This window comes from Pterocles gutturalis, unplaced genomic scaffold, assembly GCF_000699245.1.
Source record: "Pterocles gutturalis isolate BGI_N339 unplaced genomic scaffold, ASM69924v1 scaffold43641, whole genome shotgun sequence".
In the NCBI taxonomy this organism is placed as follows: domain Eukaryota; kingdom Metazoa; phylum Chordata; class Aves; order Pterocliformes; family Pteroclidae; genus Pterocles; species Pterocles gutturalis.
In genome coordinates, this window is record NW_010099390.1 from 33388 (window position 1) to 59093 (window position 25706).

The 25706-nt window shown below is 37.0% G+C and overlaps 1 protein-coding gene across 1 annotated transcript in view; it reads left to right on the forward strand.

The window, feature by feature from the left end:
• The window catches only part of LOC104463683 (intersectin-2-like), a gene marked incomplete at its 3' end in the record, with an annotated part of 29560 nt that extends 4508 nt beyond the window's left edge, over positions 1 to 25052 (forward strand). The window contains 25 exon segments of the mRNA XM_010076112.1: positions 1 to 117; positions 1421 to 1618; positions 1902 to 1998; positions 3635 to 3777; positions 5030 to 5093; positions 5579 to 5716; positions 5824 to 5909; positions 6901 to 7163; positions 7848 to 7997; positions 8215 to 8355; positions 9150 to 9237; positions 9847 to 9986; positions 10895 to 10975; positions 12691 to 12827; positions 14477 to 14922; positions 16062 to 16183; positions 18223 to 18398; positions 18688 to 18832; positions 19307 to 19512; positions 20330 to 20394; positions 21528 to 21694; positions 22007 to 22052; positions 22239 to 22360; positions 24082 to 24178; positions 24861 to 25052. The exon segment at positions 1 to 117 is cut by the window's left edge and continues 31 nt beyond it. Of these exon segments, the coding sequence (XP_010074414.1) occupies positions 1 to 117; positions 1421 to 1618; positions 1902 to 1998; positions 3635 to 3777; positions 5030 to 5093; positions 5579 to 5716; positions 5824 to 5909; positions 6901 to 7163; positions 7848 to 7997; positions 8215 to 8355; positions 9150 to 9237; positions 9847 to 9986; positions 10895 to 10975; positions 12691 to 12827; positions 14477 to 14922; positions 16062 to 16183; positions 18223 to 18398; positions 18688 to 18832; positions 19307 to 19512; positions 20330 to 20394; positions 21528 to 21694; positions 22007 to 22052; positions 22239 to 22360; positions 24082 to 24178; positions 24861 to 25052 (3627 nt within the window).
• Positions 25053 to 25706: the final 654 nt, after the last annotated feature.

Below are 25706 nucleotides of genomic sequence, written 5' to 3' on the forward strand. Positions count from 1 at the left end.
TCTCTATAGCCATGAAACTCATCAAGCTGAAATTGCAAGGACAGCACTTGCCTACTGTTCTCCCTCCTGTCATGAAACAAACTCCAGTTTATTCTCCACTAATGTCAGCTCGCTTTGGTACTTATGAGTATATAATGACTTAGTGTTCAGAGACAGGAAAAACACAGTTAATTGCAGCCAGATACAAGCATTAATCTGATCATGACAGCTGAGTGAATCAGTAAAAAAAACCCAAGGATATTCTGATTTAGGAAGTTTGCAAAGTCACTTTCTTGACATTTTTAATAATTTAATTATTTGAAGACATTTAATAATAAAGAAGAACTTTTTAATTGAATTTTGACATAAGGTGGAAGAAGGCCATTCACATCTGCTGTCTGACTTGCAGGCTGTCATCTTGTGCTGAAGGTCTTTTTTGTCTCCCTCCTACTCATTCACCTATTTATACTTGTGGTTTTTAAAGTTAAACTTAGTAAAGGTCAGAGTTTTGGTAGAACGCTTATTTTAAATATATTTTTTTTTTCAAAATTAAACAGATTGACTATTTTGGTTTTATGATCAATTGAATATAATTATTTTCACTTTTTCCTTATCTGATGTTTTGGGATTCAGTGCATGCCTGTTATTCGTTATTTTGTTGTCTTGTAGAACAAAATACACGTAATTGCTTCAGCTGGATTTCAAAATTAGTGCATAGTTCTATGCTGAAATTAAATGTATGCACATGTTAATTACATACATGATTTAAAATATCTGCCCATTGGTAAATCTTATGTGTTTGTGTACAAGTGCATGCATTTATAGATAGCTGTGGTTGGCATAAGATTCCTTACTATTAACCTTCCATCATAGCATCTTCAAACTGTTGTCTTCTGCAAGATTCAGCCAATAATTCAAGTGCCCTTATTCGCTTCAGGGATCTGCCTTAAAGAAACAGCTTGCTAGGCATATGTCCCTACGTATGAACTTCTCACTCGTACGGATTCTTCCAAGGCCAATGCTTGGAAGAGACTTAGTTCAGAAATAGTATCAGCCTTTCCCTGTGGAGGGTGTTCACAACTTTTGAGTTATATTGTAATTCTCTCTCGGGGGCCAGACATGGAAAGGCTTGTAGAAGAACTAGTTACAGGTGCAGTTACAGAAAAATAGGGCTTATTCTTTTGTGAAATACTAGCTAACCCTACCTTGAGAACGAATTGCTTATAAGGATTTTTTTAAAATTCGTGTTCTTCAGTATGTTTTCCTCTGTGAGCTGTCTTGTCTAAACTTTAAAAAAAAAAGTAAATATTATACCCAAGCATCTATTTTAGCTCATTGTATCTCTGGGTGCAAGTTGCTTTGTGTACTTTCTGCCTAGCATAATGGAGCCCATTTCTCACTGGAGCAATATTAAATCACGAATTGTTGGATTTTGCTCTAGGAATGGGTAGTATGCCAAATCTGTCCATGCCAACGTCCATGTCTACAATCACACCATTAGCTCCTATGTCTCTGACCTCCGTGACTTCCATTCCTCCTTTGGTTATCTCTGCTCCCCTGGTGCCTTCTGTCAGTACCTCCTCGTTGCCAAATGGAACATCCAGCCTTCTACAGCCTTTGTCCGTACCTTTCTCTTCAAGTAAGTATAGTACAGTCCAGTACTCGCTTTCAGGATCGTGAATCTTAATTTTCTCTGTGACTAATTGCAGATAGGAATGCTAATACTTGCATGTAAGTTAAAAAAAAAGAAGTATTTTTTCCAAAGTTCATATTTGTCAAATCAGTTCTAACTAGTTAATCTAAAGAACAAAGCACTCTTTAGCTTTTCTTACTTCTGTCAAAGCCTTGAGTGTTTATTACACAGCATTACCTTGTACCCAGTTGCTTCACAGTTTTTAATTTTGTTTGTTTGTTTGTTTCAGCACTGCCTCATACTGGTTCTTTAGGTCCCATGGCAGGAGGGTTTGGTGGTACTAGTATACACAAGGCGCAGTCACTAATTGATTTAGGATCTAGCAGGTATGAAAGTTAAGTTTAAAATGGTTATATCTTAAACTTGAGTAATATGCCTTCTAAAACTTATGAAGCATTTCTATTTACAAAATATATTAATTCAAAATTAGTCTGTCTAGTATGACCTGAAAATAGATTGTTTTGATATGCACAATAAATAATGTTTTCAGGAAATGTGACAAAACTATCCGAAATAGATGAGGAGTTCAAATGAGAGAAAGCAGTGCCAAAAAGAAGGGAATGTACCTCCTTAGTAAACAGAATTAAAATTTACCAAGTGGTTATAAAAGCAATGTTTATGGATTAATGTGCTCATTCATTATAGAGGATACCATGTAATTAGCAGGCATGTAAGAATAGTATTTGTTATAAATATTTATGTGTGACTTCGTTTCATGAATAATAGAAGATGATGAGTCTTTGTCATCAGCTGCTCTATTTCACTGATTTTAGAGCTTTACCATAGACAAAGTGAGGGACTAGGCTTTTCTATCCAATTGGGCATCCAGGGAACACTCTCCCAGAAACAGTCCAGAGGACATCTCAGTCCTCAGCAGAAGGTGACTCAGAAGTGCTTGCCCCCCTTTGCAGCTGATGCAAGGCATCTAGGATGAATCTGTGTCTAACTTTGGGCTCCTCATACAGACAGACACCAGATGCTAACAGATGTTCGATAAGATGGTTGTAGGCATAGTGTGTGCCTCTAATAATCTTTTTAAGGGTGGTTTTTTTTTTGTTTGTTTGTTTGTTTGTTTGTTTTAATTTTAATCGGAAGGTTTTCTTTTGCTTTTGGTGTAGTGTTGCAGAGTAGCTCTTCTTTGGTATTCCTTTTGACAGCATTTTCACCATCATGTTATCTAAATCCGTGCGAAGAATGTCAATCCAGCATCGTGCCTGAAAGGCTTTGTTTGTATCAGCATTCTTCACTTTACTGCCTTGGATAACACTGTAAATAGTTTTCTACTTGGCAGAATAGGGGCTTACCTGAAAGAAGACAGGCTGGATGCACCTGGTTTTGTCTGACCTTCAAAGGTGCGACACTGTGAAAATGCTGGGAGTTGCAGGTAGAAGGTTTATAGTATAACTAAACACTCCATCAGTGCTGTTCCGCAGAAACTGAATGAGTTGGAAAAAATCCATTCGACCTGTCATTGTCACTAATAGGTAGAGGTAGAATATAGTGGCTTTAGAAGCTGCTTTTGGTTATGAGTTTATCAGATAATTTTTATGCTCCTGGTTACTCATTTGCATACCTCTTACAGTTATTTAGACATCTGCCCAATGCTTCACAGCCCTTGTAGACATTCTTATGAAAATTGAGATGTTTTCGTGTGGTTTCCTATAGTATTATTTTGCAGTGGTGGACCAATGAATTACGTGGCGTAAGTGCCTGTGATACCAAAGGAACAGGATCTTTTAAATTAAGAGTTTTCTTTTAGAGATGTGTCCCTACTTTCCCAGGAAAATTCCAGATTAGTGATTAAAATATTTATAGCAAGTTAGCAGAGGTAAAACTTTGTAGAAGTTGTTTCACATTACCAGAAGATGCTAATATATTTTCTGTTCCAACGCCTTTTGATTAAGCCAAGTAACTTAGAGTTCTTTATTTCTTTTTTTTTTTTTTCATTAAATTATATTACAGTTCAAATTCTTCCTCTAGTGCTTCACTAGCTGGGAATTCACCAAAGATTACATCCTCAGATTGGGCAGTTCCTCAGGCCTCCAGATTAAAATACAGACAGAAATTTAACAGTCTTGATAAAAGTATGAGTGGATATTTATCAGGTGAGTATGGCATTTGATATGGACATGGACAACTAGCAGTATTTACCACCTCTGGAACATCACAGGCTGAGGAATGGTATCCCAGCTTGGGATTTGGCTTCTGTATGAAATGAAAGCTGAAATTGTTGATGTTCAGACCTGTGCAGGAGGGAGTTGGTTTCAGCTACTGTCTCCAGTCAGCCAAGAGATGGAAATGGGTATCAGTTTATTGGCTTGGGCTCTGTGTTAGACCTGGAGGGGCCTGAGGAGACAGCAGTCTCCCCAGATAGACTGGGGAACCTACAGCAGCAGTCGAGGGGAAGAAGAAAAGAGTGGCAGCGGTGGGATCTAACTAGAAGAGCCCGAGAACCATAGGCCTGGGGAAGGTAGCTCCATAAAGTCAGCAGTCATTTTTCAAGCATCACCCTTTGGACTGAGACTCCTTCTTATGACTTTGTAAAATGGGGGAGATCTTATGATCATTTTTGTGCCATGTGCTCCTATGTATGAGTAATTGCTTAGATATTTGGGCTTTCTCTTTTCAAACAAGGCCGCTCGGGAAAAACACTGCAGTACTGCAGCCATTGATTGGAATTTTTCAAAAGTAGCTAAAGGGAGTAATTCCTTATTGACTTTCAGTGACATTTATGCTTTGCTGTGACATTACGGTGGTTTCGAAAGACTTCACACAAAGTTTAATACAAGACTAGAGTTTTATAAAAGTCTTTAAAAAACTGGATTATTTACTGTGCTGCAGTGAGCATAGCTTACTAGATTTCCCATTTTGAATAAGCCTTGACCAAGCCTCTGCCTCAGTTTCCTAGTCTGCAAAAAAGGAGGATGATTCTTTCTTATAGGAAAGGGGCTCAGTGCTTTTTATCTTCTTCAGATGATTTTGGGCTGAAGGTTTCATCAACCTGCCTAGAAAGGTTTATGGTTCTTTGCTATCAAAGGCAGGCTGACAGCTTTTCAGCGTGCTGGCTCAGGCTTTAGGTAGAGAGTCAGCTGTGCTTTTGTAACAGCTATGGGGATTACCATAAAAATAGCCATTTTTTAATGTCAGTTTATCTTTTAGGTGCTCTGAATGAAAAGTACCCAAGAATACTTACATCTGCATTGTGTTCAGGTTGTAATTTCTGTTGTTAAGCCTGGAAATAATACCAACTGTCAGCCACTGGTGAAAATGGATTAGATTAATATGAAAAATAAACATGTCTCAGTTCATGACCCATTTTTTGCTATTTTTATTAAAATCTTTTACATTTTCACTAAGGATTTCAAGCAAGGAATGCCCTTCTGCAATCAAACCTTTCACAGACTCAGTTGGCTACTATTTGGTAAGTTTAGATTATGAATTCAACATATTTATGGTATTAAGAGGGGAAACATAATTTGATAAGAAATTATGAAGGGACACCATAGATCTAAAATCATAAACTGAAACTAAGCTACTTCTTAAACTAGTTTGTTCATTAGTACATTTTCAAAAGATACCTTGACATAATATAATTATTTTTTCCACTCTATGTGTGTGTTTATTACACTCCATAAAAGAGAACAGATATTGATTTCAGTTTCTGATTCAGTGATGCACTAGTTCAGTTGAGGGTTTGTTCATTTTAAAAGTAAGATTCTGAAATCAAGCCTGTTAGTTTTAAAATATGCAGAAAGGTTAAAACTGGAGTAACTCTTCAGATTTTTAGAGTTTTACTGCGTTTCCCATAAAGATATCTGCATATTACACATTTCTTAAGACCTGTGTTTACTGTGGTGATCGAAACTGTGTTTGGTTCTAATTATTCTTTCTGTTAAAACTGTGCAGGTCACTGGCTGATATTGATGGAGATGGACAGCTGAAAGCTGATGAGTTCGTGTTAGCCATGCACCTAACCGATATGGCCAAAGCTGGACAACCTCTGCCACTAACTCTGCCTCTTGAACTGGTACCACCTTCTTTCAGGTATATCACTGAGGGCAGTGAAACAGAATATATTTTCAATGGGAGTGTTTTGTACAAAGAAAATAACTGTTATTTCTCTAACAATAGTGGGGTTTTTTTCTCTCCAGGAGTGGAAAATATACTGAAAATATAAATGGAACTCTGCCTTCTTACCAGCATGTGCAAGAGGAGGAGCCACAGAAAAAGCAGCCAGGTAAAATAGGATTCAAATTCTTAATGTATAGGGCTGTCTTTGAAGGGCACTGAAACCTTTAGAAAGTGGAAGACGTAATCAAATCCCTAGGGAACTTCATTTCAGGAGCTAGATCCCTTTTAACCTGGGTGGTAGGAAGGTTGTTAAGTGAATGTAGTAAGCTTGTTACATCTAATAGAATTGAGAAGGCAGAGATAGGGGCTAATTTTAGCTGTAGGAAAGGAAAAGCGTGCTGATTAATAATGTATTTTGGAAAATAAATCCTTCGTGGCCAAATACTGCCATGCTACTGCAGATTTTTTTTCAGTTGAAACTTCCTGGCATTATTTTGTTCTCGACATTTTGAAAAAAAAGAGGGTTCCAATGTAGTTTAATTCTCTGAAAACTAGATGCAATTTCCACATAGCATAAATTCTACTATTTACTCGCTGATGCTACCAGAAGTTTCTTACACTGCAAGACATGACTTGTCCCTTTTTGGAAGGGTGGTTGCTGGGAGCCTAAACTATTTATTTGTATCTCTTTTTATCCTGCACTGCAGTAATTGAGCTTCATCCTGTTTTGTTTTCTGCTTTTTTTACCTCCAGGAGCTCTTACAGGGAACACTCTTAAAAACGAAGCTCTTTCTTTGTGTATTAATGTTTCTTGCATAGTGGAAAACCTTTTTAATGGAAGATAGTCTTCTTCTAGCTTATAAAAGCTGTTCGTTTATGTTTCCTCTAAAATTCAAGTCATTTTTGTGGTCAGTTTTAAATCACAACTTTTTTTTTTTTTTTTTTTTTTTGCAGTTGGAATAGACTTAGGAAAATTCAAAAGTATTTTTTGAAAAGAAAAATAATACTTTCACAAATGCAAGATGCTTATATCATCCATGACCCAACAACCTGAGCTTGCCAAAAAGAAAGTGTCTATCTTTAGTGGCATAAATGAGGTACTTGTTTGAGAACAGTGTTTTGCACAGGACAGAAATAACTACCTTTCCTTATTTTAGTGACATTTGAGGACAAAAGGAAAGCCAACTATGAGAGAGGAAATATGGAGCTGGAAAAACGCCGCCAAGTCCTGCTGGAACAGCAGCAGAGAGAGGCTGAACGTAAGGCTCAGAAAGAAAGAGAAGAACAAGAACGAAGAGAGAGGGAACGTCAGGAACAGGAGCGGAAAAAACAACTTGAAATGGAAAGGCAGCTGGAGAGACAACGAGAGTTGGAAAGACAAAGGGAAGAAGAAAGGAGGAAAGAAATAGAAAGGCGGGAGGTTGTTTTCTTGAAATTATTTTTTAATTCTTTAAGGAATACGTATACGTGTACAGTATTCACTTGACAGAGCATTCAGTATTTGAATGCTGGCTTTGATTCTGTCTCCTCACTTGGCTATTGGCACGTTGTCTTGGGGACAGAACATTGTTTCTGTCTGAAACATTGTGTCTGTTGTAAATTAATCAGATGTTGTTGTAGGTTGAAGATTTTCAGATACTTCATAAGACAGATGAGATTGTCTTGGACATATTTCTTGAATTTATACAGAAATCTGTATAGCAAACAAGATTGTACTGAATTCATTATTGATAATATTTTGACAGTTGAACTTGAGAAAAATTTAGTTCAATTTGTGTCTCAGCATATTTTTTGTAGTTCTGTGAAACACTCAAAGGAGGCTATGAGTAATATCTGGCAATGTGATCATTTATGGGCAGTATAGTAAGCTAAACAGACTTTCTTTCTGAATTATGCATACCTTTTCTTCATCCAGAGCAAGGAGCATGGCATGAAGAATCTTATAGGATCCTTTCCTCTGTTCTTTGATGCTGAAGTGCACTTTACGAAAAACAATACGATGTGTTGCTGTTACGCTATTTAGAAATAGAGCACATTATATTAAACCATGATCTCTGAGTTCTGCATCTCCAGTGCAATTTAAGGTAATGTAACTTTTCTGCAGGCAGCAAAGCAAGAACTTGAGCGCCAGCGACGATTGGAGTGGGAGAGAATTCGTCGCCAAGAACTTTTTAATCAACGTAACAGGGAACAAGAAGAAATTGTCAAGTTGACCTCTAAAAAGAAGAGCCTTAATCTTGAATTAGAAGCCCTGGTAAGACAGAAATTTCACTGCACATCTTGAAATACAGTATTTTAAATTGTGCAAATCTTAGAATCTACATTAATGGCCTACCCTGCTTTGGATGAGCAATCTAAAGCAGATATTTTGGGTTGTTTTAAAGAATTGGTCATGAACTAATCGCCCACAGATTTTGTAGAGCAGCGTTACTTGCTGTATGTGGTATAATTTTTCTTTACTTTCCTTCTAGACAGACAAACATCAGCAAATCTCAGGCAGATTGCAAGATATTCAAAGCAAAAAGCAGATGCGGAAAACTGAGCTGGAGGCATTAGATAAGAAATATGACCAAGGAATCATGGAAGTCAAGCAACTACAGCAGGAGCTTCAGGTATGTGACTTGCTGTTAAGCTTGTAGTTTTCCTTTGCTTCTTAGTCTGCGTTTTTGTTATGCTGTTGATAATTCATACCCATCGGGAGGAATAGTGAATCGGTTTGATTATAGCAGAGAGAGGAAATTGGCAAGGCCGTCAACACTGCATAGGTTTTTAGTTTTATTTGTGGTGTTAAAGAAATTATGACATGTACTACAAGAAGCTGATAGTTGAATGAGGACAGTAGTCAAAAGTGAATATTGACTTCTCTGTAATTATGAATTCTTTTTATGTCTTCAGACATTTTATGAAAAATGTTTTTCTGTATGCAGAGCAAGTTGGTCTTTGGGTTGAATTGCCCTGCTATTCTTCCTTCTTCTTTTTTTCTCTTTGAATAGCAAAACATGAATTATTTCAAATCAGTTGACTACCATAAATCAGCCTCTACTATATTTTTATGTAATGCTCGTGCGTGGCAGGGAAACTTGTTTTCATGTTCCTGTGTGTCATGGAAAGTTACTGTTTTATGTTAGGCTTGGGGCAGTCAACTTAAATGTTCTCGAAATAATATTTACACTTTCAGCATGTCTGTTAATTTTTTTTCCAGCTGTATTAATGCCTTTGGGTCAAAAAGCATTCAATTTTAATAGTATTTATATTGAGAGTACAGAAGTCATTTTTTCCTCTCCCACATAAAATAATTTGCATCCGTGTTTCATTAACATGAGTTATGTTTGAAAATTCACTCTTTTTTACTTACTGATTTATAAACAATTTTAAAAATTTGTTTTGTTCTCTTCAATATCTACAGGAGTATCAGAATAAACTAAGCTATTTAGTTCCTGAAAAGCAGTTGTTAAGTGAAAGAATTAAAAATGCTCAACTTGAAAACACTCAGAGTAAGTGCCTGCAAATGAATTTTCTTCTGTTTGCATTGCTGGCTTTTCATCACTTGTAAAAAAAGACTGAAGGATACAGAGGTGTTAATCACACCTTCACTTTTGTATCTTTTCAGTTAGTGCCATCATAGCATTGTTTCATCTGCATTCCATTATTTTCTTCGTGTTCTAAATAAGGGGCAAAAAAACACATTTTTGTAAGAAAACACAGATTTTGCTTGAAACTTTGTTTATTCAGACTGTACAGCCCACAGGTGTTATTACACATTGTCTTTTTTTGGTAGTGTAAACTCAGGGGAGTTCATTTATGTAAAATTTACACTGGTCTTTACATCAAATCATGCTAGAAGTTCCTGTTAGAGAAGCTTCCTGTGAATTGGTCTGATATTAAAAATAACTTTCAAATTACTCTGTATCTATTAAATGTAATGCCTGTAGGTCTCGGTTAGGTGTTGGGGCCATTTCTTCTTTGTGCTGTATATGAATAGAAGGGTAAATCAAGGAATTTCTGTGAGGAAAGAGGTTGAGGATGTGTGTATATTAGGAAAATACTAAAATAATTAATATAAACAGAAAACCTTGTAAAATTGCTTGTGTTTCCCTGTGCAGGTACAGGGATCAGTTCAGTTCACAGGAAGTCCCTAGAAAAGGAAGAAATATGCCAAAGACTTAAGGAACAACTAGATGCACTTGAGCAAGAAACTGCTTCTAAACTTGCTGAAATGGATGCATTTAACAGTCAGCTTAAGGTACATGCATTATCTAAATACTCAGTCTTACACTGGTAAGCAATATCTTCATTTCCTCATCCAGTCATAAAGGTTGGTGGCACTTCTACCCGGCTTCCAAAAAGCTTTCCCCAACTTCCAATGTCAAATAAAAATTACCAAAAGTGTTGGAGTAAATAATGCAATAAAAATGCACTTAAAACTATTGCTAATGTACTAAACTATGAATCTCTTGCTGATCATTGCTTTGCATGAATCAACTGTTGCTCACTCTCAACTTTTGCCTTCTGGAATTCATTTTGATTTAGAATTGAAGTTCTTCAGGCCCTTGTAAATTCTGTTCTTGCAGTACTGAGGTTACATTGGCTACAATTTTTGAATTGTGGACCAAACATTTAACTTTTATTGAAAGAAGTATGTGGTTTTGTAGTATGTTGTACAGTATCTAGTAGCAGACTTAAGTGTTGTCCTAAAAGTAAGCATAGGCCGCCGATTTGTATAGAAGTTAAGAAATTTTGACCACTGGCCCTGAAGTGGCCCTGAAGGCATTTTTGTTTCAGACACAACTCTTGACTTGCCTGAAAACGCATGCAACTCCTGGGCAGGGTGGCATGCATCCACCTAACTTTATTTACCAGCTTACTCCTAGCGGCACTGATATGAACTTTATTCCTAAGTAAGGGATTTGCACTGGGCCAGCGTGAAGGCTCTGCACTCTCCAATGAAAAGAACACAAAAATTTGTAAACATTTAGGGAGTTTCTTTTCTTTTTTAAAAAATGGCTACATATAACATGCATTTTTATTTACTTGTTTATTGCATGGCTTACTGTGTTCAGTGGCTGCATCCACAATTCAGTCTTCCCTAAAATATGTTTTTCAAAATACAGTGCAAAGATTAATTGGCTTTTTATCTACCTTATCTTACAGTGTGAGAATATGGATGATTCTGTTCTTCAGTGCCTTTTGTCTCTGCTAAGCTGTCTCAACAACCTCTTCCTCTTACTTAAGGTTATTTTCTAATCTTTGGCTCTTTTGGTTTTTAATTATTTCGCAGTTTTTCTCTGTTTACCCTTTCTGTTTGGATGTACAACTTCTATTAAATAAATCTTCCTAAAATAAAATTGATAGGCTCTTTTTCTTTCTGCTTCCTTTTACATCCCCTTAAAGACTAAAAATTTCTTAACCTGCTTAGAAATCCAAACTGCAAAATACTGATAACCATTTTATTTCTTAATAGACTATGTTCACTAAGTTGTTTTACCCAGATATTTTTCTTTTTAGTTAAGGTAACTTCAACCAAAAAAATACTTAGATGGAAGCAGTGTCTTCTCCCACTTTTTCCATCTGTTGCTCTTTACCTGTATCCATACATCTTAAGCTGTGAGTCAGGTATATGAGCTCTTGTCCAAGTTTAAAAGTCTAGAAATAGCATCAATATCCAGACTATGACATATGACATGGCGAATGTAATGCTATTAAACTTCCAGATTAACCCAGTACTAAAACCTATTTGCTGTTCTTCCTCGAAGCTGCTTTTGTCCGCCGGGGTCAGAAATCTGACTTGGAGAATAATTTATGAGGAAAAAAAATCAGAATTACTTAAGTGACCTTTCATTTTGCATAAAGGTTATTCTGTCCTTAAATCAGAGATACAGGAGTTTTTATAATGTGAGTTCATTTCCACAGTGATCCTCAGTTTCTGTGCAAAATGAGAAGAAAGAGTGAATATGTTTGGGGAAAAATTGTAGTCAATTGCTTGATTTAGTTTGTTGCTACGGAGACTTCCACTGACACAGAAATGTTGTTATTTTGCCCTTTTCATATGAATTACTAAGTATCTCTTAGGCAATGTGATTATTGGTAGAGGTGCATATTGTAGTGGGAATAGATAATTCTTAATTGCTTTATTTGCATTTATGAGATCAGATATGAAAAGTCAGGGTATACCTGTTGCATTGCTCAGTGTGTATCAATAGGATTCTGAGAAAAAATAGTGTAGTATCTTACAGATATTTTGTGATGTGGTGAAGAATGATCTAAAGTAATTCTATCATTGTTGATATTTTTCTGTTCCGTAAATCTAATTATCCCAAAGATTCATCCTGATTTTCTGCTGTGAAAAAGTTTGTCATCAGAGGGAGATGGAATACGAATTGAAGAATGTGTTCAAAAGGAAAAAGAGTAAAATTGTGAAGTTTACAAATATAGCAAAACTCCAGTCTGAGTTAGTGTCTTTAAGCTATGGCTTCCCACAGTGGTAAGCCTGCTGGATATTTTTATAAAGTTTTTCTGATTTAAGTATGGGACTGATCATTCAGAAAACATTGCAAAGGAAGGCGAGCACCTGCATTCTCAGGTTTCTGGTATTGTGTTGGCTTTCAGTTGAAGTCTGCCTCCTTGTAGTTATTTAAAATATGCTTCATTGCCTTCTGTGTCCTTAGATAACATTGTGTTTGAACACTCAGTTTTGTATCTTCCCTTCTCCTCTGTCGCATTTGCCATTTCCAGCAGGTGTATGACTGGAAGGGCTCTTTGAAAGCCTAAGTTACGTCAAAGGTTTATTTGACTTTCTTTACAGTGACCTCCAAGGACTATTAATAACTTAATATTACTTTGTCCATTTGTATTAAAACTCGGTTCACAAAGCATTAAAATGTGTGGATGCTTTTCTCGAGAGATTGGCTTTGTTCCTTTTGATGTACTTAATTGTGTTTCCTCCTTAGGACCTGAGAGAAAGTTACAGCACACAGCAGTTAGCCTTGGAGCAGCTCCACAGGATCAAACAGGACAAAATAAGAGAGCTAGAAAAAAGAAGAGCTGATCTTGCACAGAAAAAGCGACTGGAAGATGAGGCTGCAAGGTACCATGTCTGAATGTATCAGCGTCGCAGTTTTTAAAGCAAAATAATGCTGTGGTGACTTCCAAGACACTGATTGTAGTAAGCAGGAGGTCCAATAAGTAAAAATCCATCCTAGTGAGTTGCTTTAGAGAAAACGTTTTGTATGGAGTACCACTGATAGAAGATGGTTTGAATTTCCTCTTTCCAATCCATTTTTATCTGCTTTTTGTAAAAAAAACTTATTAGTCAGATAAACCAAGGAGTCACTTTTCCTAATAAGATTATTTGGTCCTTTAATAGATCATCCTCACACATTTAAAAATCCTTGTATTTTCTGCCTTGTTTTGCTGGCCTTCAAAAGATCTGACCTTTTTCCTTAAGAGCACTTCTGAGTAGTTACTAGTTTTTTGTCATGTGTATCCAGACAGTTGTGAAATTGATACTTAAGGAGGGGCATTGACTGCTTAATTCCTACGTTAATTTTGAAAGCTGGATGAGTGAGCAAACTTTGAGTTTTAAATTAGGTTCCTTTCACATAGATGCCTGAGAGGACCGTCCCTTTGTGTATATGGTTCTGGTTTTGCTCAGGCCAGCCTTGTATCAAACACTCAAACTTTTACTATTCTCAGCTCTTGGTTTCTCATGGTCTTGTTCCCAGCTAGTTTGTTTTCTTTTGTTCCACTGATTAAGAAATCATAGTTTCTAGGGTCTGATTCTGGTGGTCTTAAGATGCCCCTCTGTTTTTCCCTGCTCCGGACCTTCTTCTATCAGCTGCTTATTTTGTGCTTAGCAGCCTTGGATTGAAACAGTGCCAGAGAGTGGATGGGTGCTTTTGGTGGGACATCCTCAGCTCTGGAATTGCTTTGGTGTACTAGTTTTGACTTTCCTTCTCATTCAGGGAATTGCTGTGTTTTGTCTTTATAATTTGAGAGAGAGTTTTGGTTTTTTTTTTGCTTTGACTGTTTTTAATGAAGCAGAGCTAGTGACCTTGTAGTATGTGTGATTCATGGTCTTAAGACTTCATTTTTCTACAATAGTGTGATGGAGTTTCATAACATTTGTGACAGTCCCTTCTTTGGAGAGATGAGGCACGGAATAAAATCTGAATAATTTCAGAGAATACAGTCAGGTTTCCAGATTCTGTCGGCTGAAGAGTGTGGCTGTGGTGGATAAGTGTACTGAATAGATTGCAACTGCTGAAGGCAAAAAATTAAAGCAGCAAAGATCAGTATGCAAAGGCTATTTTTATATATGTACCAGAGTGAAATTTTGCTGTTAATCTGTTTGGAAAGTTTAGTTTCCAATTGTGACATTATGGTAGTACCTTGGTGGACAAATTAAAACCACCTTTGTTCAGTTAACAGATGACTTCTTGCTCATCGGGACGTAGGTGAGCAGGAGTGTTCGTGGAGGCACTGCACAAGTAACCATGTGGCAGTATTTCTATACCAAGACTTTTAATCCATTTATTGTTATTTATGTGAAATATACTGGCCCTCTTGTTAAGACAAAGCATGGTCTTCTGTGGAAGAGCTTACTGCCCAGAGAGAAAAACGGTAGATATCCTAGACAGAATTTTACTTAAAAGTGCAGCCGATTGCTCTGTGAACACGATCTCATTTGTTTTTATCTGAATGTTCTCCTGCTCCTCTCTCATTCGTTTTTTTCAGGAAAGCAAAACGGGAGAAGGAGAACCGATGGCAGGAAAATATCCGAAGGGAAGAAGAAGAGAAAAAGAAGCGATTGGAGGAAGAACGAATGCAGGAAAAAGTTCAAGAAAAGCTGAAAGCTGAAGAAGCAGTTGCTCTGATGAGAGAAAGGGAAAATAAACAACACCTTCATGCAGAGGAGGAGAAAAATAGGCAAGCTGTGATCTCAAGGGAGACAGAACAACGAAGGCAGAGGCAACTGGAAGAAGACAAAAGAAAGCAAGAAAAAATTGCAAAAGAAGCTGAGGAGAGGCATAAGCAGAACGAAGAAATAAAGAAGATAAAAGATGTGACCAACTCTCAAGAGACAGAGAAGCGCACTTCTAAATTAAACATAAATGAGAAGTTTGCAGATCTATTGAAACCAACAGAGGGTAAAAGTTTGAAGCCACCCTGGAAAAATGAAGGTAATCTTAGCCTGTTAGATTTTTGCTTTAATGGTTCTTATTTTCTTGACTTGTTTCATTCTTTAGAAATATTATTGCTAATGTGACGCAATGGCAGGCTTATTGTCTAAAATATTATTACAAAAACCCAACGATGTTCCATGTGTTTAGTTAGGTATAAATCGTCTTATTAACTTAGGTTACTTTTATCAGTTTTCAGCACCTATTACTCTGATGACAAATCCTCCAGTGATCATGGCCAACAAATCACAGATGCTGGAAACCATACTATTTTAGCTTTTTCCTAAGGCCAGCACTTTCTGTCATGACAGCAGAATGCTAATATGGAGGAGTTTTGTTCAGTGATGAGTGGATGGGCAGGTAACGCTCAGCAAAGTGTTTTATTAATAAGAAATAGTTTATTTCTGCATTGCTCAGTGACTCTGATTAAAAAGCAAAGAACTGAAGTCCACCTAACTCTAGGTTTTAGTTTGAACTAACTCTAGTTGTGAGTTTGAAAAATACTGGTTTAACAATATTTTTGCTAAAGGCAGTTTTGATTAGTTCCATCCTTCATTACTTCTTTATTAGCCACTTTTATCACTGAGTTCAGCAAGAACTAAATTAGAGCAGTGCTGAAATATAGTCGCACACCTCAGCTACACCTTGTCACAGATAGTGAATGTTTTACATCAGTTGCAGGCTCAGAGAACATAAATGCAAAGAAAATAGCAATCATGGTATTTTAGGTTTCAAAATCTTCACACCTGCTGCTGGACACTTATTGTTGTAGAAGTGGTATCTTTTCAACTTGGAAAATTACAATTGTGTTAAAGGAGACTCTATTAAAGCCCTGGCTTAGCCAGAGCAATTTGACAAGGAAAGATGAGAGTGCAAAGACGCCATTTTTTTGCTTCAGAAGACAATGCATTTTATTGCCTGTGTTACGTTTCCTACAATTAGCATGTTAAATTCTTGGATTGTATGCATCCCATCGGCCTGCTGTAGCTAGTGATCTCCTTTGATACTTGCATAGTGTCTGTGGGGCTAGAGCAGGTCTCTTCTTACATTCATACCTGTTGCTTAGAATGATAGGGTTCCAACTAAGGGCATGTCTTTCAGCTGTATCAGAATGTTCACTAGTTTTCTTATCCTTTCAGGCAATGCAGTTAGTGTCTCAGAGTCTAAGAATTCAGTTGCCTTGGTAAACTACAGAGCTTTATATCCATTTGAAGCAAGGAATCACGATGAGATGAGCTTTAATACTGGAGATATAATTCAGGTAAGATTTCCCACTGACATTTAACTTGCAGAAACCCAACCCCACTTCCCCAGCCTTGAGATTCACCAAAGTTTTAAGTGTCAAAAGCATTATTTTTATACATATTAAGACTTACTCAAAATTTAAATTTGATTTTTTTTTTTGGTGGGTTTTTTTTTGTGGTTTTGTTTTGGTTTGTTTTTTGGCGTAACAGGTGAAGTTAGAATTAGTTCAGCTAAAATCTCTCTTTGGATCTTACACATCCTGGAGGTGTTGAGAATCAGTTTAGAATAACAGTTGCAAACTGTAAACATAACCTTTCTGAGATTAGTTGATCAGGAATGATGTAGGTGCTACAGTTCATTGTACATGTACAGGTTGGCCTTTAAATGAGTGATATGAGATAAAAGTGATATTCTTTAAATGAGAAATATGAGTGTAGAAAATAGAGACATGAATGGCTACATAAAATGACAACATTGTTAATACAGTTTCAATTAAAATAAACTAGTTATTTAACAAGTAGATGTGAAAGGTTCTTCTGAATCTTAGTGCTGTTTTCTAATGTATTGTTAACATAGACTTCTGCCTCTTGTCAGCTGGTCCTTTGCAAATGCTCCCTCAGGCAGATATCTATAGTAGTTTATTCAGTGTCCATTCTTTGTAGCAGTTTTCTGCATTCAGCTGAATATGCTATTTATGATATTACAGCAGGACCATAAAACTGGACTGTATCTTTCGGCTTCTCGGTTGAAATCTGTATTTCATGTGATTATATCACTTACCAGCCTACATATTTCTGAAGGCATAGGCATTCAGGTGGACTCATGAAAGCTGATTTACAACTGTTGTAATACAATTGATGTATATGTATATAAGTACGTATGGGTCCTCATTCAGATTATAAGCGATATAAGTAGGTGATAAGGGAGAATTTACAAAGCAGTGTGGTACAGAATATTAAAACACTTCAAGTATTAGCCTTCAGTTTGACAGTGTTAAATCATTTATTTGCATTTTCATACCAACGAAGTACAGAAGAGGAACAAGAGAAGTAAGTTGTGTTTTGGCTTCTTTCTCATATATAATTAACTGTGTCATTTAACTGATCCCTTCTTTTAGAAATGGGCTAACAGCTGCTGGCACCCCCTTCACCTTCTCCTTTTGTACCCCAAGCCCCAACTAGCTGATAGTATTTGAGGAACTACCAATTTTTAGCTGATTTTTACTGATTTGCAGCATAATGGAGACTTTGGTATTTTTATAAATGTTTAAGGATGCTCTTGGCTGGGTGTCAGTCTCTCTTCCCAAGTAACAAGTGATAGGACAGGAGGAAATGGCCTCAGGTTCTGCCAGTGGAGGTTTAGATTGGATATTAGGAAAAAATTCTTCACTGAAAAGGTTGTCAAGCATTGGCACAGACTGCCCAGGGAAGTGGTTGAGTCACCATCCCTGGAGACATGTAGATGTGGCACTGGGGACATAGTTTAGTGGTGGACTTGGCAGTTTCAGGTTAATGGTTGGACTTGATCTTAAAGGTCTTTTCCAATCTAAATTGTTCTATGATTCTGTTTTATACTTAATTGCATAGTAAATAACGGAATTTTTGGACGTGTTTTGGATGCGGTCAAATGACACAATTATATCTGTAAGCAGAACTGCAGCAGTTGTTTTCGTGTGCTGCTAGGCTCGCCAGCTGCTGCCTCTTGCTGTGCATTAGCAAATACAACACAACGCTCTGTAATTTTTAGCAAGCCAGAGTGGCTCTGGGTATGGTACATGATCACCAGTGTGCATGTTTGGGGCCCATGTGAAGGAAAATAACATCTTTGAGGCCTGTTTGTACCTGTGTCTGAAAACAGTGCAAGTGCATCATCGCCCTGTTTCTTCAACAGAGCAAAATAAATTCTGAAAGGGAAGAGAATGAAAATGCTGACCCTTACGTGAGTGCTGATCACGCTGTTCAGTCTGGAGTGTCAGCAGGTGCTGATGCACTAGGTGCCCTTGTTTGTTTCATGCTGCTAATTGTGTTTTCTTTTTATTTATCCTCCTGTCCATAGGTTGATGAAAAAACTGTGGGAGAGCCTGGTTGGCTTTATGGGAGTTTTCAAGGACATTTTGGTTGGTTTCCATGCAATTACGTGGAAAAAATACCAGAAGGAGAAAAGTCTTTATCTCCCAAGAAGGCCTTACTTCCTCCTACAGTATCTTTATCTACTACCTCACCTGCTTCAGAGTGAGTTTTTGTTGTGTTTGTGTTAAAATTGCTTTTATTTGTTTTAAATTTAACTAACACATGATGTGCTGTATAGTTTTGTTCCATGTTTATTTTTAAACTAAAGGCAGAAAACTTATTGAAGAACCTACCTGAAAGTCTTAGTTTGGAAATATTAAGTATTTGACAGTCTGCTTCATGTTGTATAGGATATCCATTTTATATATGTTAAAAAAAAAAGTTATTCTGCTTGAGGTAGTTCTTAAGTAAAAATTGTAATGTGTTCAATATGCCTGTATTCAATTTGCAGGCCACTTTCACCAGGTAAATCTGCAGAAGAATATGATTACCAAAACATACCTTTTTCTAGCCTGAATGTTAATACAGCATGGCAACAGAAATCAGCTTTTACTCGCACTGTGTCCCCTGGATCTGTCTCACCCATTCATGGACAGGTATATTGTGTGAGAGTGGAGAACTTGCTGTATTTTAGATTCATGTTAGTGAAAGTGATTTAAAAAAAAACAAAACAAAACACAACTTTTCTAATACTGGGTGCACTGAACAGGTTAGAGGATAAAGAAGCTAGTCTGAATGCTCCACTAGTGTGCATTGATGTAACTCCATGTGTTTCCAGGGACCGCTGAGCAAAGAGATTCATGCAGTATATTTCATAATTCTAAAATAAAATTCACCTGTCTTTATACAAGACATTTCTAACAAATAAGAAACAGAGTTGAGAGATTATTCCTCAATCAACAGCTTGTATACATCAATGTAAAGAAAAAGAAATTATTCAGATATCACTTAGGAATGAAGTTGGTTAAACTTCAATAAAAGATAAAGTCAATGTTTGTTGCTTTGTTTTTGACACTTGCTCCAGTTTGGGGTAGTGTGGTTGATCAACATCTCCTCTTCTGTCTTAACAGGGGCAGCCTGTCGAGAACTTAAAAGCACAAGCACTTTGCTCTTGGACTGCAAAAAAAGATAACCACTTGAATTTTTCAAAAAATGATATCATTACTGTCCTGGAGCAGCAGGAGAACTGGTGGTTTGGAGAGGTACATGGAGGAAGGGGTTGGTTTCCAAAATCTTATGTCAAGCTCTTACCTGGGAGTGAAATCAAGAAAGAGGAGTAAGTGTATTTTTGTTCTATTCAGAAGTTTACAGAAAGAGGTATTTTAGAGTGCAAAATTCTTGCAGTGCTTTAAAGTGCAGAATATAAATACTGTTTACAATTTACACCATGCTGTTTTGGGCTTTTATTATTTCATTCTGGCAAGACAGGTAATGTTGGGCTCACTACTGTGTAAATAGACAGTCTTCCAAGGCTCAGTGCTGTGAAAAATCAGTGGTGTTTGATTATTCATCAAGTGCCAGACTTTGTTTTGGTTCATTAGGGAGTCAGCTCTCTTGCAGTGTGGTTGATTTATGCCTCTGAAGATGCCAATTTCTAAGTGACCTACAAAGAATTGTAAGCTTGTAAGGCACATCTTGCAGAAATTGTGTATTTTTCTTTACTTGAAAAGATCATTATGTCCATTTAATGCTGCAAGGTAACTGTTTCGGTAATAATTCCAAGTCTGGTTACTGCTGGGATGGCTGTACCGTTACGTGTAAATTGTTCTTTTTATGTGTTATGATAAAAGTTCCTAGAAGTTCTCTAGAATGAGAGAATTTGGAAAAAATCTTTAATTTGTACTTATTTTGGATAATTGTCTTTCATCATGTTACTCTTTTTTTTTTTTTTTAAATGATGTGCTCTTGGATGCCATTCATACCTTAAATAGCAGTAATAGCTGTCACTGTTTGACAGTCAGGGAAGTCTTTGCAATTAGTTCAGAGGCAATACCAACTTTGAGATAAACAAAGTGAGTTTAGTCTCATCCTAATAAAGAGATTTGTTCTTGATCAGCCTTTTGGTTACTCAAACTATTTTTTTCTTTCTGCAGACCAGAAGCTATTTATGCAGCTGTAAACAAAAAGCCTAATGCACAGTCTTACGCAGCAGGAGAGGGTAAGACAGCATGAAATGTGCTCCTTGATGATACAGTCCATTTCTGCTTTATGGCATATGAATAAACTCAAATATGTGAAGAGTTTCTGAGCAGGCCTTTTAATGCTTGTCCAAAAGATACAGTGCAAATGTTGAGCTACTGTTACAAGAATTCTAAAGCAGGAACTCAAGGAGAGCTTATAACTAATTCAGGCTGAGTACAGGCCTGGGCGTTGTTTATGTTTTTAAGACTTCTGCTGGAGCATTAATTTATTTCTCAAAACTTAAATATCTGTCATCCGTAAGCCAGGTTCTCTTCCTGTTGTTCTTTACTATCTTATGCTATATATTCCTATGAGAAGGAATTTTTAGTCTCTTTAGTATGGATCATTCTATTTTAATCAGTAGGGAGTAGAGAAAACAAATATGAAGAAATTTCTTCCCTGAAAGAGTGATCAGGCATTGGAACAGGCTGCCCAGGGAAGTGGTGGAGTCACCATCCCTGGAGGGCTTCAAGAAACGTGTAGATGTGGTGCTTAGGGACATGGGTTAGTGGGTTAGGTGGTGTTGGGTTGACAGTTGGACTTGATGATCCTTGAGGTCTTTTCCAACCTTAATGATTCTATGATTCTGTGATTACTGAAGAAAAATTTGTGGGAAGCACTTTCTAAGCCTTCTAATCTAGTGTATCTCTGTGCTGCTTCAATTATATTTTAATTCCACTTGTGTTTTTCATTTTTGCTGTGTTAGTCAGATAAGATTGGTTTTAATCAGGTTTAGGTGTGGAATATATGTGCTTGCTGTGAAACACAGGGGTAGGGTGGAATACTTAATGCAAGAGATGAGTTTTCAAGCTGTGGTCTACAGGCCTCTGCTGATCTGCAGGATGATCTTAAGGTTGTAACTCTCACTGTGCCAAATTAACCTGTGTGTACAAAGTTGTGTACCTGTAATTCAGAGTTACAAGCAGGAGGCGAGATGTGATTACAATCAAGCAAGTAGGTAGGCTGATTGACAAACTTGTGAAGACATGATCCATGTTATGAACACGGTGATAAAGGCTGATATCAAAGATAACTTCACTTACATCTGACCTACTTCTGTCCTCCTATCTGAAACTGTTGTCTCCTTCTCTATATGTGCTGTTTGCGCAGAGTATGTTGCACTCTATTCATATTCAAGCTCTGAGCCTGGTGACTTGACTTTCACGGAAGGTGAGGAAATCCTAGTGACCCAGAAAGAGGGGGAATGGTGGACTGGGAGCATTGATGGCAGAACTGGAATCTTCCCCTCCAATTACGTCAGACCAAAGGATCAAGAGGTGAGTTTGTATTCTGAGAATTAACGCATGATGCACAATTTATTGTATTGTTGGTATTGATATCGAGCTCTTAGATAGTGATTTTAAGCAGAGGTTAATGTGCTTGACAGAGAAGAAAAGCCTAGGTAGGTTGGGTGCTAAATCAGTGCTCTAGCCACCGTGTCATGCTGTCTCTCTCCATACGGGATGGTATTTGTTAAATATGGGCTCCAAATTAAAATCTACACGTGCTTTTCTATCCGCAAGCTTAAAGTTGGTGTAAACTCTCCTGGTTTTATTGCACATTAAAAGATGATTGTTGTGTCTTTGTAGGCTTCTAGTAATGCTGGCAAAACTGGAACAATAAATAAGAAACCCGGTAAGTGTGTGATAACTTTTTAACATTTAGGGCTGTCTTAAGTGATCATGAGCATTTAGGTTCATACCTGTGTTCTAATGGTGGCTAATGTGCTTAGCTGCAAGATACATACCAGGATATTTCTGTGGATCTGACTCTTACTCTAATGAAAAAATAACAAATGCAATTAATATATTATCTTTTCAGAAATTGCTCAGGTTACTACTGCCTATGCTGCATCAGGAACTGAACAGCTTAGTCTTGCTCCAGGACAGCTAATTCTTATTCTGAAGAAGAATGCTAGTGGGTGGTGGCAAGGAGAGTTGCAGGTAATTATTGAAAGACAAATAATTGTGACTTCATGAATGGCAAGGAGCTGATCTTGGGGTTAGTTTGAGAAAACAACCAAGTGTAGTATTCAAAGAGCTGTCTTAGAAAGCTATTTTCATCTTGTATAAAGCATATTTGGGGAAATAAAGTTTTTAATTAAACTTTGGGCTGCTGGGGGTTTTTGTTTGTTTTTTGGTTTTGGGGGGTTTTTTGGTCACAGAAAATAGTAAAACTGTCAATGAACATGCGCGTGGGAGGGAGAAGAGGGATGTTGATGGTTAATAACTTGATTAGGATTTAATTGGTAAAACATAAAATTGTAAAATTATTCTAATGAAAAAACAGGAATTCTTGGATGTTGGAGTTGGAAGCTAGTTTATTGTGAAGGTTTCTGATCCCACTTTTCTCCTTTACCCACCTAGTGATGAATTTCTAGTCCCAAGGGTTGAGGGTACGGTTACATGACGTTCTTCTGAAATCATAGTTGATATTTTGACTTTTGGAGCCCCATGGATCTTGTCCATAAGAGCCACCTTCTTTGCAACCAATGCAGAAAGTTACACCATGATCTTATAATGTCTCTTTATTACCCTTTTCTTTAGCTGAATTTTAGCTGAATTTTAGCTAAATCTGCAGCGTTAGCCTGAGTTTAAACATGTTACTTCCAATACCAAATGTTATTTCCAGCATTGGGATTGAACAGCACAATAGAAAGTTCTGTCCTCTTGCTATTACTTAATTGGCCTTTCCCAAAGTATTCTACAGCCACCCAGTCTGTTTTGAGGCAATAGTCTTAACAGCTATCTTCCTCCTCCAACAGTTAGAACAGGGCTGATCTTCAGCATATGTTTTTAAAACCAACCTGCTTTACAGATACAGGAGGAGCAATCACAGTGAGCAAGTTGAGAAATTGCTGCACTGAGTTTCTGTGAATAAACAGCAGTGGAAACTGTACTCGTAGTATGTGCAAAAAATAAATAAAGTAAACACTGAATAGTTTGTATTTTAAGAAAAGTAGGCCCACACAGTGCTGCTTCAGGAAGAAGCCTCAAAGACTCAAAAAAAAAAAAAATTAATAACTGTCAATTCTTGCTAGTGTGAATTTCTTTTTTTTGTTGTAATACAGCTCACTCTGCAGTTACTGCTAAAATCTCTGCTCACTTTAACATCTTGACTTTTTTGTGCACCCTGAGCTATATTTCTTTCTTCTGTGTGTGCAGAGATCATCTTTACCTATAGGGCTAGAAAAGCAAAGACTGAAGAATGAGGAAAATGTTTTCAAACTCTCACATGCTGTACTAGGTAGGAAGTGGTATCAATACTTAGGTCAGGATTTTCACAAGTAGCTTATGGTAATGGTTACTTCTGTTCTGGGCATCTTGTTAGAGACCCCCTATGTGATGCGTAAGCAGGATATTCATAGAGCAGATTTTCAGCCCTACAATTAAATTGTGCACTGAAATCATCAGCTGCACTTGAAAATGTTGGATGAACGCATTTACAAAAACATATTACGGTGCAGCTTTTTTTGAATTGGGTTGTTTTATCCTTTAACCAGGTTTTTTTCCTTTTGAGATCTGTTTAGTATTTACTTGCTGTTTGGAAGCCTGACTTTTTGTCTTTTGTTGGCAAAACTGTGTGACATATTCGATGCGTTTTTTTCCAGTCTATAGACTATTTGGTTTCTCAATTGTATAATAACCATTTTAAACATTTACAGGCAAGAGGGAAAAAGAGGCAGAAAGGATGGTTCCCTGCCAGCCATGTGAAATTACTGGGTCCAAGCAGTGAAAGAACCACAGCTGCTGCTCCCTCAGGTGAAAAAACATTACTTTATATTCCATTTAGAGTATTTTATGTAACTGCTTCAATTGTTCAGATACTAGTCTGAAAAATTTCCATTAGTTTTTTTTTTACCTTTGAATGGCAGGGTACAAATGAGATTATTTCACAGAAAAGTAGCTTTTTTTTTTTTTTTTATCCTGCATGCTTCGGTTGTGCTGTTCTCCACAGCTATGATTTGCTTATACAACAGCTTCCTGGGTAGTACTAGACAAAACTTCCCTTGGACTAAACTATCAGTTCATGATTAGCTAATGCACATTTCCTCTGCCTTTGACACATTTTTCTCACAAGTATCAACTATAAGATAGATAATCAAGCTCACTTTCTCTACTGAGCCGGTAAAAGAGATAGAAGAATACCTGATTATATTTCAAAGCATTTAGAAGGTCACTAGATGTTATACTAACTGAATCCATTTGGTATAGAAGTGCATAGATACAGAAAGTGGAAATAAAGATTACTGTCTGGCCCAGTAAAAAAAAAGTAGAAGAAAAGAGAGGACAGTTCCACATCAAGATAAGATCATGTGGCATTTTTCTTATGTAACAGTGTATGTGAAATTGTTGTTTCTTTCCTGTGGTTATGTAAAACACTCAAAAAACAGTCTTAATACTTGTGTAACAGTGTTCTGCTATTTTTGTTTTTTCTTCATAGTGTGTCAAGTGATAGCGATGTATGATTACATGGCAAACAATGAAGATGAGCTCAGTTTCTCCAAAGGGCAGCTTATTAATGTACTGAGCAAGGATGATGCTGACTGGTGGCAAGGAGAAATCAGTGGTGTGACAGGTCTCTTCCCCTCAAACTACGTGAAGATGACCACAGATTCTGATCCAAGTCAGCAGTGTAAGCAACTTTTATTAATTTTGTTACTTTATTTCAAAGATACATTGCTGTTCTTCTGCTTTGTGTTTGAGTTCCAGGCATCAGCTGAATGTATTGGTACTTTAAATACTCCTTTCTTTAAATACTTTAGTATTAAGAACTTTAGTTTTCTATTTAACCTACAAACAACCAGCCCATTACCAACCAGCCAGTGTGTGATAGTAAGAGTGCTAGGGTGAACTAAAAATACGAGATTTGGTAGGTGTTCCCCTTAAAGATGTTTGATAACTGCACTGAGTCAGTCCAGGTATGCTGTGCTCGATTACAGAACTTGGTTGAGTCTTACAAAATATAAAAAGTGTCAGTTGTAGTCACCTTTAGCTTACAGTTAAACTATTCATTAATTCAGTAAAAATAACCACAGAAAGGTTTGGAAAAAGATACCAGTGGTAGCAAGTGATCTATACTATGGTAAATATGTGTGTCCTGGCTCCCAGCGATCCAGCTCTCTTCCAATTCTGCAAGACAAGATATGTATCAAAACAGGTATCAAAACAGATGTTAAGCTGAAAATTATCAGCAGCAGGCTGAGAAGTGAATGCTGTACACCTATCTGATGGTGAAAATTTTCTGTCTCTCTTGCACGTATCATAGAATCATAGAATCATTAAAGTT